The 11,580-nt window shown below is 64.9% G+C and overlaps 3 protein-coding genes across 9 annotated transcripts; 2 read left to right on the top strand and 1 right to left on the bottom strand.

Annotated features, from left to right (window-relative positions):
* Positions 1 to 41: 41 nt before the first annotated feature.
* Positions 42 to 5,678, top strand: RHOT2 (ras homolog family member T2). 5 transcript variants are annotated; one of them, XM_067707172.1, is made up of 19 exons: positions 44 to 194; positions 314 to 372; positions 471 to 552; positions 635 to 678; positions 1,578 to 1,631; positions 2,119 to 2,171; positions 2,250 to 2,358; positions 2,454 to 2,555; positions 2,628 to 2,726; positions 2,855 to 2,963; positions 3,058 to 3,178; positions 3,382 to 3,466; positions 3,542 to 3,684; positions 3,766 to 3,866; positions 3,952 to 4,082; positions 4,179 to 4,259; positions 4,371 to 4,493; positions 4,585 to 4,787; positions 5,070 to 5,678. In XM_067707172.1, exons 1-19 carry the CDS (start codon positions 158 to 160, stop codon positions 5,194 to 5,196), a joined length of 1,863 nt encoding a protein of 620 aa, XP_067563273.1. In that variant the 5' UTR covers positions 44 to 157; the 3' UTR covers positions 5,197 to 5,678. The 5 variants fall into 5 exon arrangements, with proteins under 5 accessions (XP_067563271.1, XP_067563272.1, XP_067563273.1 ...); XM_067707171.1 differs by having other exon boundaries at positions 43 to 194; positions 4,585 to 5,212; XM_067707173.1 differs by lacking the exon at positions 4,585 to 4,787.
* A 1,597-nt stretch (positions 5,679 to 7,275) lies between these two features.
* Positions 7,276 to 9,935, top strand: RHBDL1 (rhomboid like 1). 3 transcript variants are annotated; one of them, XM_067707189.1, is made up of 8 exons: positions 7,276 to 7,437; positions 7,875 to 8,033; positions 8,246 to 8,470; positions 8,555 to 8,703; positions 8,832 to 8,944; positions 9,019 to 9,119; positions 9,203 to 9,263; positions 9,338 to 9,935. In XM_067707189.1, the coding sequence occupies exons 1-8, from the start codon at positions 7,399 to 7,401 to the stop codon at positions 9,607 to 9,609; spliced, it is 1,119 nt and encodes a 372-aa protein (XP_067563290.1). In that variant the 5' UTR covers positions 7,276 to 7,398; the 3' UTR covers positions 9,610 to 9,935. The 3 variants fall into 3 exon arrangements, with proteins under 3 accessions (XP_067563290.1, XP_067563289.1, XP_067563291.1); XM_067707188.1 differs by having other exon boundaries at positions 7,872 to 8,033; XM_067707190.1 differs by lacking the exon at positions 9,019 to 9,119 and having other exon boundaries at positions 7,872 to 8,033; positions 8,832 to 8,953.
* A 171-nt stretch (positions 9,936 to 10,106) lies between these two features.
* Positions 10,107 to 11,579, bottom strand: LOC137207392 (uncharacterized). The gene is made up of 6 exons (XM_067707213.1): positions 11,296 to 11,579; positions 11,147 to 11,226; positions 10,834 to 10,995; positions 10,509 to 10,667; positions 10,446 to 10,449; positions 10,107 to 10,383 (listed from the first exon to the last, which is right to left on the bottom strand). Exons 1-6 carry the CDS (start codon positions 11,541 to 11,543, stop codon positions 10,233 to 10,235), a joined length of 804 nt encoding a protein of 267 aa, XP_067563314.1. The 5' UTR covers positions 11,544 to 11,579; the 3' UTR covers positions 10,107 to 10,232.
* Between the last annotated feature and the right edge of the window lies 1 nt (position 11,580).

Below are 11,580 nucleotides of genomic sequence, written 5' to 3'. Positions count from 1 at the left end.
GCGCCGCCGGGCAGCTAGGCCGGTCTGGCCCGCCCGCCTCGCTAGGGAGGCTGCGCGGGCGGGGGCCGGAAGTGCGGGCGCAGCTACAGCGCGGGTCGGGGTCGTGGGCGGGGGCCGGGCCTGCACTGGGGTCGGACTGCAGCTCCCGGCGGCCAGCATGAAGCGGGACGTGCGCATCCTGCTGCTTGGCGAGGGTATGTAGGCGCCTGGGCCTGGGTCAGGCGGGGGTCGAGCCTGGTCGGGGATCTTGGGGCCGGGGTGAGGAGAGGCGCCGCGACCTTGGCCGCCGCGCTGACCGCGCCGCCCCGCGCAGCCCAGGTGGGGAAGACGTCGCTGATCTTGTCGCTGGTGGGCGAGGAGTTTCCCGAGGAGGTAAGGCCGAGCGCGCCCCCGCGCCCAAGAAGGGCCCAGGTCCGGGCGCCGCCGCCCTCCGCCCTTCCCGGCTGTCCTCACGGCCGCGTCTGCCCCAGGTCCCTCCCCGGGCAGAAGAGATCACCATTCCCGCGGACGTCACCCCAGAGAAGGTGCCCACCCACATCGTGGATTACTCAGGTAGAGGGGCCGCCCGCCCGCGGTTGCGCCCAGGAGCGGGCATCTCCAGCAGGTCTGCAGTAGGGTCTCTTTTTCCACCCAGAGGCTGAGCAGACAGTCGAGGAGCTTCAGGACGAGATTCACAAGGTACGGTGGGTCCTGGGAAAGGGAGTGCAGGGCTCAGGCCTTGGGGATATGGCTGCCCTGGCTTGATCGGCTTCAGCCTCTGAGGGATTGGATTAAGGTGCCCAGAATGTCTGCAGCCTCGCTAATTCTGTTGTGACCTGTTAGCACTGAGTGTCTTTGGGGTCCCTGTGATGCACTCTGCTGGGAGCCAGGAGGAAGGCCCATTCCTTCCTCTTGCATGCGTGGTTGGCCAGCCCACAGCTCTCCGTGCCTAGCCTTCCCTCTTCTGGTGGACCTTGGGGAGCAGTCTCCAAGTCCTTGAAAGTGATCCCTTGGGCAACTCTGTGCCCAGCACCCCCATTCCCCACTCCTTAGTCCAGCCCACTGTCCTGGGCCTCTGGGCTGCACCGGGTGTCATGACCAGGGCTGTGGGCTGCACAGCTAGCTCTCTGCTCTCCTCTGCACAGGAAGACCTGTGCTTGGACCAAGCTCCTGGTAGGGGTGCTGCCCCTGCAGCATCTGCTGTGTCCTGGGGGTGCCACTGGGCAAGGGTACAGGCTGCAGCCACTGTGTTGCCATCATCCCCTACCTTGTGCTGTTGTCCTCTGTCTGCTGTTGCCTGTAGTGACCAGGGAGCGAAGGGCTGAGGCTGGGGCTGGGGAGTCAAGTTTAAGGGTGGCTGTGTCCTGAGCCCTCAGGGGACTCGTTGACCAGAGCTGCAGTATTGGGGCCTGGCATCTGCAGCAGAAGTGGGTAGGGAAGAGCTGGCCTGAGGTGTGCCTAGCCAACAGCCAGTGACTCGGCCTGGGAGCAGCTGGAAGGGTGGGCTCCCCAGTCTCTGAGCCCTGTGCTGTCCAGCTTGTGAGTGGAGCAGGGAGCTTCAGATCCCACCATACAGTCCCTCTCCCTGCCCCCAACAGGCAAACGTGGTGTGCGTGGTGTATGACGTGTCTGAGGAGGCCACTATTGAGAAGGTGAGCAAGGGAACTCTCTGTCCATCCTAGCTTTCTGTCACTGGCGCCGAGCCTGGTCATCAACCTGTTCTCTGCACACACCACAGGCGGATGCTCAGTTGACCCGGGTTCTGGGCAACTTGCACCCGTGGCTGGCCCCACTGGGGAGCTTCACGGAGCCATCCTGGCCACGGCCCCCAAAGCTCCCCCCGAGTTCCCATGATCCTGTCTCCCGCCGAGAGCGTGGATGGCCTTGCGTCTGAATCTCTTAGGCCTGCAGGAGGAGTTGCTGATCTCAGGTCCTTTGTGGGTGTTTGGGAACTGCTAGGATCAGATGAGGTCCTACCTGCCCGCTGCTCTTCCCCACTGGTCTTGTTGCCAGTGGCCGTGACTTTGGCTCTCAGTGGCCCTCAGTCTCCCCCGTCTCTCCTCGAGCCAAGTGAGAGTTCCACATGGGAGCTGTGGGCCGGGCAGGCCTCCATTCTCATGGCCAGGTCTTACCTTTCAGATCCGAACCAAATGGATCCCGCTGGTGAATGGGGATACCAAGAGGGGGCCCAGGTAATAGGCAGGACTCGGGGAGGGGGGCTGGGCCCCGCCAGCTCCCTGATCCCTGGTGACCGTGGGTCTCTCCCCCAGGGTCCCCATTATCCTGGTGGGCAACAAGTCGGACCTGCGGCCGGGGGGCTCCATGGAGGCTGTGCTGCCCATCATGAGCCAGTTCCCTGAGATCGAGACCTGTGTGGAGGTGAGCAGGCAGGGCCCCGGGGGTGCCAGGACTGCAGAGGCGAGGACAGGGGGCCTGCCTGCCTCCCCCTCTGAGTCTGTTCCCACGTGTCCCAGTGCTCGGCGAAGAACCTGAAAAATATCTCAGAGCTGTTCTACTACGCACAGAAGGCCGTGCTACACCCCACGGCCCCCCTCTATGACCCTGAGGCCAAGCAGGTGGGCTGAAGGCACCGGTGGGGAGGGCGAGCAGGAGGGAGTGGTGGGGGTGCTGAGCCGCTGTTCCCACAGCTGATGCCCGAGTGCGCCCAGGCCCTTACACGCATCTTCAGGCTCTCAGACCAGGACATGGACCAGGTGCTCAGTGACCAGGAGCTTAATGCTTTCCAGGTGCGCCCCCTTCTGTCTCCTGGCGGTACCCACCCTCCCAGCTGCAGCCACACCCCACGCCTTGGCTGCCCTTGTGACGGATGGAGAGGGCAGCTGGCTGACTAACGGCGACTTTCTCTCGGAAGCAGATGTCCTGCTTCGGGCACCCTCTTGCCCCGCAGGCCCTGGAGGATGTGAAGGTGGTGGTGAGCAAGAATGTGGCAGGAGGCGTGCGGGATGACCGGCTGACCCTGGACGGTGAGGCCCGACACCCTGCCTACATCGGGCGTGGGGTGTGGGGCAGGGCCGGGCTGTGCCTGGTGTTACTCCCTTTTCTGCTTCTCCTGAGCAGGCTTCCTTTTCTTGAACACGCTCTTCATCCAGCGAGGCCGCCACGAGACCACGTGGACCATCCTGAGGCGCTTTGGCTATGGCGACTCGCTTGAGCTGACGGCCAACTACCTCTGCCCACCGTGAGTGGCGTTTGGGCTCAGGGCTCGCCTCCCATCTGTGTCGGATGGGGCCTGGGGCTCCTGGACCCTGTCCTGGGGGCCATCGGGGCGTCTCTCCCTGGCGGGGGGACTCTCTGCTTGCCTGGATGGCCTGTGTTCGGAGGAGGTGCCCTGCGGAGCACAAGGAGGTGTGCACAGCCCCACCCCCATCCCGGCACCCGCAGGCTCCATGTGCCCCCCGGATGCAGCACCGAGCTCAACCACCGCGGCTACCAGTTTGTGCAGAGGATGTTCGAGAAGCATGACCAGGTGAGGGCGCTGGGCCCCACTGAGACCCCCTTGGCCTCCCACCCGCACATGTCACCGCAGCTCCTCTGCCCGCAGGACCGAGATGGCGCCCTCTCGCCAGCAGAGCTGCAGAGCCTTTTCAGCGTGTTTCCTGCTGCTCCCTGGGGCCCCCAGCTCCCTCGCACAGTCCGCACCGAGGCCGGTCGGTTGCCTCTGCACGGGTATCTCTGCCAGTGGACGTAAGTGTAGCCCTCACCCACTGAGACATGGCCTCACCCTCTGCCCTGCTGTAACCACATCCCCACTTCTCCCGTCCCCAGTCTGGTGACCTACTTGGACGTCCAGCACTGTCTTGAGCACCTTGGCTACCTGGGCTTCCCCACCCTCTGCGAGCAGGATTCCCAGGCCCACGCCATCACAGGTGGGTGCCCGCTTCCACACCGGCACCCAGCCAGTGCCTCCCTGGCAGCCCCTCCCTCACGTTCATCCTTGCTCCCTGCCCACAGTCACCCGGGAGAAGAGGCTGGACCAGGAGAAGGGACAAACGCAGAGAAACGTTTTCTTGTGCAAGGTGGTAGGGGCCCGCGGAGTGGGCAAGTCCTCCTTCCTGCAGGCTTTCCTTGGCCATGGCCTGGGGGTGAGTGTCCATGTGTGCCGTGCGTGGACCTGGGGGGCAGGGGTTCTGGAAAGAGTCCAAGCAGTGAGCTTCAGGGGCGTCCCTCCTCTGCACCAGGATGCTGGGGAGCCTGCCGGGGAGTCCTCTGCCTACACCATCGACACCGTGCAGGTCAACGGGCAGGAGAAGTACCTGATCGTGAGTGCGGGGTCCCCAGGGTAGGCCTAGAGCGTGCACGCTGAGGGAGCCGCCCAACGCGGCCCTGGGAGACCTAGCCTGTGCCCCTCTGAGGCCACCCTTTCTGTTCAGCTGTGTGAGGTGGGTGCAGACAGCCTCCTGACCGCCTCGGCCGACGCCACGTGTGACATCGCCTGCTTGATGTTTGACAGCAGCCACCCCAGGTCCTTCTCGCTGTGCGCCAGTGTCTACAAGGTAAGGTCCCGCCCACCCTGGGGGCCCTGCTGCATAGCAGAGCTGTGGGCAGGTGTCCCCCAGCACACTCACATGGCCCCTCCCCCTGCAGCGCCACTACATGGACAGGCAGACCCCCTGCCTCTTCGTCTCCTCCAAGGCTGACTTGCCCGAAGGCGTCTTGCTGCCTGGTCTGTCTCCAACTGAGTTCTGCCGTAGGCACCGGCTGCCCGCCCCCACCCTGTTCTCTTGTGCCGGCCCAGCCGAGCCCCGCGCGGCCATCTTCACCCGGCTCGCCACAATGGCCGCCTTCCCGTGGGTACCAGGATCGAAGCCCCTGTGTGGGAGACCCCTCCCTGTCCCAGGAGAGTGGCACAGCTGTGGTGTCAGGACTGGAGTCAGTCAAGGTTGCAGGGTGGGCCTTGGTGCCTGTGCCGATGCTCAGGCGGGGCCCTCGGGGCCTGGCCTGACAGGCTGCCCTCTAGTCTGGGGGTACTGCCATGCTGGGCACTGACACAAAGCAGCTGAGTGGGGCTCTGGGACTTTGTAGGAGACGGAGGTGGGGTTACAGCAGCAAGACTCCCCTCTCTCCTGCAGACACCTTGTCCACGGGGAGCTGCACGCCACCTCCTTCTGGCTCCGGGTGGCGCTGGGGGCCGTCGGGGCTGCCGTTGCTGCCGTTCTCAGCTTCTCACTCTACAGGGTCTTGGTGAAGAGCCGATGAGGTCCCAGACCCCACAGTCTGATCTCAGGGTGCTGGTGTGGGGCCACTTGCTTGGTGGGGGATGGAGACCCTCTCAACTTTCCTCCTGAGGACAGTCCACCTGCTGCCCCACCCCTGCCTCAGCCCCGAGGGTGGCCCTGGCTCCCAGCAGCCTGTGTCCGGCCTTGCTGCAGGTGTCGGGCATGACCCTCTTCTGTGGGCATCATGTGTTGGAGGGACCGGGAGGTGTGGGTGAGGAAGTCAGTGACCCCAGACCCGAATTCTCAGGGCTCCACTCCTCCTTCCTGGTCCCATGTGGCCAGAGGGTATGAAGGGGGTAAGAGGGCAGAGCTTTGGGCCAAAGGCAGGGGCGTGGAGGCAAGAAATGGCTGGACCATTGTGCGCGCCCCCACCCCCCAATCTGAAGACAGGTCCAGGGCTGTGCCTCTCACAGAAGACGTATGAGATTGGGTTTCCTGATTAAACTTCACTTGTGTCTTTTACATATTGGGTCCTGCTTTCTGAGGATGACTTCTTGAATTAACTAAAACGTGTCTTTGGTCTGGGTGTGGGCTGGGAATGTTACTCCTGACCCCCCCGCCTCCTCTCTGGGTCACCATCCTGAGGTCTCAGGCCAGGATAAGGACCAATTATGGCCCAGCCGCAGCCTCAGGGCCTTCAGGTCCATTGAGGTCCATGCTGGCCTGAGAGTGAGGCTGGAGGGGGCCTGATACCTGAGGACCCCCCTGATGTGACCCCTCCCCACAGCCAGGTGTAGTCACTACCCAAGCCTCAGCATCCTGTCAGGTTGGCTGAGGTGTGCTGAGGATCTGGGGTTTTGGGATGTGCTGAAATGTCCTGGTGTGCGAGGTGGCCCTGGTCTGGGGGAGCTGCCCTGTTTCTCACACCCCACCCAGAGGCCTCTGCCCCTCCCACTGGGCAGGAGACAGCCAGAGCTCCAGCCTAAGGACAAGGGGACAGAGAACCTTTCTTGGGCTGAGGAGGGGGCTCAGCTTGGAGTTTAGGTGCTCACTCTGGCGTGCATTCTGGGCGTGGAGCAGAGGCAGTATGTGGTGTGCTTGGGTGGAGGACCTTGGCCAGACAAGTACCCCCTCTACTTCCTGTAATTAGTCATTCTTTGCAAGACAGGCCTTTAGGCCAGGGCCCCTCCCCCAGCCCTGACAAGCTGTTTCTAGAGGCGGGGGAGGTGCCTCCTCGGCAGGGGATGCTTAGGCCTGACCCAACAGGGGCTGGGGGTCACACCCTTAAGTTGTTTCAACCATCCCGCTGGCCCCCCAGTTCCAGTGACCTGAGGACCCCTGGTGCAGTTCTTACTAAAGCTGGGCAGGGCAGGATGCTACTTCTAGCTGCTGCATCTGTCCTGAGGCTCAGCTGCACAGGCATTCTGAGCGGTGCTGTCAGGGGTTGCTATGGTTATACATTACCACAGCCTGTCACCTTCCTTATTGTAGGGGGTCTACCTGTTCTCCCTGGGAAGTAGGGCTCCTCTCCATCCCAGCTGCGGTCTTGTCCACTGGGGGGCTCTCCCCACCCCCATGTCCATGGGTCAGTTTAGCACTGTGGCCACAGGAGTAGTCAGGAACCTTCAGCCCAAGTTGTGTTGGTCCCCACCCACTGAGCAAGGCCTGCTGCAGGGACCTCCCTCAACCCTGCTAGTTGCCCAGTTGGCTTCAGCGCTCGCCGCTGGAGCCGTGGAGCCGCTGTTGCCGGGACGGGCAAGCATGTCTGCCAGGGAGGGAGGTGCCTTCAGGGAGCCCGGTGGGGGGAGTCCCCAGCAATGGGTTGTTCCCTGAAGCCTTCCCCGAGGAGGTGGCATCGGCGCTGAGGCCCAGACCGGGGCAAAAGGGTGGGCGCAGAAGGGGCTTGCGTGCCGCGCGTGACTCAGTTTCCCGGCTGCTGCCCCGCGGGACGAACAGCTGCAGCCCGGGGCGGGGCGGGGGCGCCGGCACTGGAGCCAAGCGCCCCGCGCAGTTCTTGCCTGGCACGTCCGTGTGCGGGTCGCGCGCGTGTCCCGACCGCGAGTGGCTGGGCTGGCAGCGGCGGCGTGTGCGGCGGGGGCGGGCGGCTCCGTGACGCGGCGCCGAGCGGAGTGGGCGGAGCCGGAGGGCAGGGGCGGAGCGGAGTAGTCCGCAGAGAAGCCCCTCCCGGCCGCGGCCGCCGACCCCGGCCCCCGGCCCCCGGCCCCCGGCCCGGCCTGGCTCTATGGACAGGAGCTCGCTGCTGCAGCTTATCCAGGAGCAGGTGCGTGGAGAGGTGGGGGGCGCCGGCACCGCCCCCGTTGCCGGCCCCCCGCCCTTGGGTGGGCCGGGGGGACGGCGCTCTGAGACCCTCAGCACAGACCCTTCCCTGCACGACCTTGGTCCCCTGCACGAGACCGAGCCAGACTAGGGCGCTTGGGGAGGGGCAAAAGGGTTGGTGATTGCCCTCAGACCTTGGCCCTACCCTTTCAGGATGGGCAAGGCAGAAATGAGGTGGGGAGACGGCTGGAGAGCTAGCGGAGCTAGAGGCCGGGGACCTAGGTACCGGTGCCTACAGCTAGCTCCTGGGACCATGTGGGCACAGGGGCCTGGACCCAGGGTGCTCGGAGCCTGCCTCTCTCGCCTGACGTGGCTCAGCCCTGTGGTCCTGGGGCCCGGCCCACCCTCAGACCTTGGCCGCTGGCTCCCCGACCCCAGCAGCTGGACCCTGAAAACACTGGCTTCATCGGTGCGGACACCTTCGCTGGCCTGGTGCACCGCCATGAGCTGCCCCTGGACCCGGCCAAACTGGACATGCTGGTGGCCCTGGCCCAGAGCAACGAGCGGGGCCAGGTCTGCTACCAGGAGCTGGTGGACCTGGTCAGTGCCACAGTGGGTGGGCAGCTGGGGTATGGGCGCAGTGCCCTGGCTGGCGTGGGTTGGGCAGGCGGCCCCTCCTCCCTGCCTTTCCCATTGGGGAGGGCTATAGCCATGGGGCAGGGCTTCAGACCCTGTGACAAGCTGGGTGGACCACTCAGGAGGGGCGGCCATGGGGGGAGTATCGTGGCCTATGCCTAGGCCCCGCCCCCCAGATCAGCAGCAAGCGCTCAAGCAGCTTCAAGCGGGCCATCGCCAATGGACAGCGGGCACTGCCCCAGGACGGGCTGCTGGACGAGCCAGGACTGGGTGTCTACAAGCGGTTCGTGCGCTACGTGGCCTACGAGATCCTGCCCCGAGAGGTGGACCGCCACTGGTACTTCTACCGGCACCGCAGCTGCCCACCCCCTGTGTTTATGGCTTCGGTCACCCTCGCCCAGGTGGGCCTGCCCGTCCACCACCCACCACCCCGGGAGCCTCCCTTATCCTTGGTCTTGCCTGGCCCCAACACTTGTCCCTCCCAGATCATCGTGTTCCTGTGCTACGGGGCCCGTCTCAACAAGTGGGTGCTGCAGACCTACCACCCTGAGTACATGAAAAGCCCCCTGGTATACCACCCCAGCCACCGTGCTCGGGCCTGGCGCTTTCTCACCTACATGTTCATGCACGTTGGGTGAGTGGGCCCACCTCTGGCACCCATCGGATTGGATCGGGAGGGCTCAGCCTCTCGAGGTGGGGGCAGGGGGCTGGTAGCCCCCTGGCGGACCCCACCCTTCACACCTATTTGCCCCATATGGCCAGGCTGGAGCAGCTGGGGTTCAACGCACTCCTGCAGCTGATGATCGGGGTGCCCCTGGAGATGGTGCATGGCCTGCTCCGCATCAGCCTGCTCTACCTGGCTGGTGTGCTGGCAGGTGAGGCAGGTGTGTGCGCCCTGGCCACCTCACTGGTGGGCCTCACCCTCACGGCTCTCCCCTTGCTCACACAGGCTCCCTGACCGTCTCCATTACTGACATGCGGGCCCCTGTGGTGGGGGGCTCCGGCGGGGTCTACGCCCTGTGCTCTGCACACCTGGCCAATGTCGTCATGGTAACGGGGCAGCCCCTGCGGCGGGGTGCGGGGAGGGGCCCATAAGGCCTCCCTCACAGCCTTTTTTATTCACACCCCATCAGAACTGGGCGGGGATGAGATGTCCCTACAAGCTGCTGAGGATGGTGCTGGCTCTGGTGTGCAGTAAGTAGGGAGCCAGGGTGGAGGGGCCTCAGCCTATGGCTAGGGTGCCTCTCACCTGCTGCCTCCCTCTGTAGTGAGCTCCGAGGTGGGCCGGGCCGTGTGGCTGCGCTTCTCCCCGCCACTGCCTGCCTCGGGCCCACAGCCCAGCTTCATGGCACACCTGGCGGGTGCGGTGGTGGGTGTCAGCATGGGCCTGACCATCCTGCGCAGCTATGAGGAACGCCTGCGAGACCAGTGTGGCTGGTGGGTGGTGCTGCTTGCCTATGGCACCTTCCTGCTCTTCGCCATCTTCTGGAACATCTTTGCCTACGACCTGCTGGGTGCCCACATTCCCCCGCCACCCTGACAAGAGTTCCCAGGGCCACACCAGCCAGGGCGCAGCATCCGTGGGCCAGCCACTAGGGAGGCCTGCATGTTCGTCCTCTGTGAATGTATGTCTTGAGGCTGCTTCTTCCTGGTGGGTGCAGGTGGCCCCTGTGGCCCACTGACTGCAGGCCAAGCCTTACACCAGCCCTGGCCACCCCCTCCCAGGCCTGGAGGAATAGGACTGATGGACTGGGCTGAGTGGTGGAGGTCCCCAAGGGTGGCCCCAGAGGAGACCCTGCCCTGGCCTCTCCCATGAGACTTGCAGTCTGAGCCTTTTTGGAGAATGAATAAATATTTTACACAGCACCAGGTGGCTGTACTGGGCACTGCGGGCTGGGCTGGTCTCCCCCCAACTCACTGATCAAACTGTGAGGGCCCTTCCCTCCACACAAACAGCAGCCTGGGCTTCCCCCTTGCTTTTCTGTACCCAGCATGAGGTGTCTCTGTATGGGAGATGGGAGCCCCTGGGGAGAGTCATGGGCCTCATAGTCAGGTTTGAGTTCAGCAAGCATTTATTGAGCTCCTACAGCAGCCAGCCCCCTGTCCAAAGACTTGTGCCGTGAGATCACAGGGTAGGTGTGCAAGCCCTGGGCCACAGCCAAGTCAGTAGGCCTGGGTCCTGTGGTTCTTGGCTGGCCTGGTGTCCTCAAGGGTGGCCAGGCTGGGACCGAGGTCAGGCAGCAGGTCAGGGCACAGCTTCTGCCCTACAGCCCAGATCCACAGTGCTGTCTCCACACGGTGAGGAGTCCACAGCCTGAGGCACTGCCTGGGGTGGGGCAGAGGGAGTCTGGGGCTCAGGGGCACCAGTCACCCTACCCTGCTGGATAACTCTGCACATCACCCTGACCAGAGTCCTGGATGCCCTCTCTGGCCGCCAACAGATTGCACGTTGGCTCAGGGCTGTGGCACCCTCCTGCACCCGGCCCAGGTAGAGCAGGTAGTGCTTCAGGGTGTACTGCAAGGCTGGCAGACCGGGCACTGCGGCCACTGCCTCTTCAGACATGAAAGCTGCTACCTCGAGAGCTCTGGCAGCCAGGACTGCCGCGGGAAGTAAATGGACAGCACTCAGCCCCACCTCGACGTGGGGCTGCCATTCCCAACAACTCTCGGTGTCACGTATCTGGCCATTTCACAGATAAGGCCACTAACACGCCAGGTTCCGCCCACGACCTCGCCGGGGGGACGCCCAGCTCTCCCTACTAACGCGAGGTGATAGCCGGGCCCACGCCCCGGAGGGCGCACAATTCCGTGACCGCTGCGTTCACGTCTGGCAGGAGACAGAAGGCGGCGGCCGAGCGCTGCACCACCAGCTCCGGGGAGTTGGTGGTCAAGAGCTGCTGCAGGCGCGGCCGAAAGTGGCCCCTCGGTGGTCAAGGCGGGTCTGGGGTCACGGCTGGTGGATCTCGCTAGGGGCCCCGCCCCCAGGCGCGAGGGCCCGCCCCCAGGATGAAGCCACGCCCACGGCGCTACGTCCCGCCCCGGAAGGCTCCGTCCCCCACGTGGGAAGCTCCTCACCGCCAGTTTCCACGCCAGCAACTGCTGCAGCTCGTCGCGTGTCACGTGCTTCTCGATGGCTGCGGGCAACTCCTCTCGACACCTGGGGAAGGGCGGTGACGGGGAATCCGAGCCACGGGGGTCGGCCCGCCCGATGTCCCCACCGTCCTACCATCGCTCCAGGGTTTCCAGCCGCCCCTGGGGGCTCGCGCGCGCCCGCAGCACTTCCCCGTGGCACCCCAGGACGTTGGCCCAGCTGCTCGAGTCCTCACAGCCCGAGCCCGCGGGCAGTCGCCATCCCCACGCGCCTGGGCGGAGCCTCGGGGGCGGGGCGTCGGAGTGCCCGAGCGGGCTCCTGCCCCGACGACCTCGGCACTTCTCAGGCCTCAGACGCTGCGCGTCGCGTCGCCGCGAGCGCATGCTCCCCCGCCTGCCCCGCCCCTCCCCCTCCTCCGCC

This window comes from Pseudorca crassidens, chromosome 15 (assembly GCF_039906515.1).
Source record: "Pseudorca crassidens isolate mPseCra1 chromosome 15, mPseCra1.hap1, whole genome shotgun sequence".
Lineage (NCBI taxonomy): Eukaryota > Metazoa > Chordata > Mammalia > Artiodactyla > Delphinidae > Pseudorca > Pseudorca crassidens.
The sequence above is the reverse complement of the archived record's forward strand: the minus strand, read 5'-3'. Positions and strand labels throughout refer to the sequence as shown.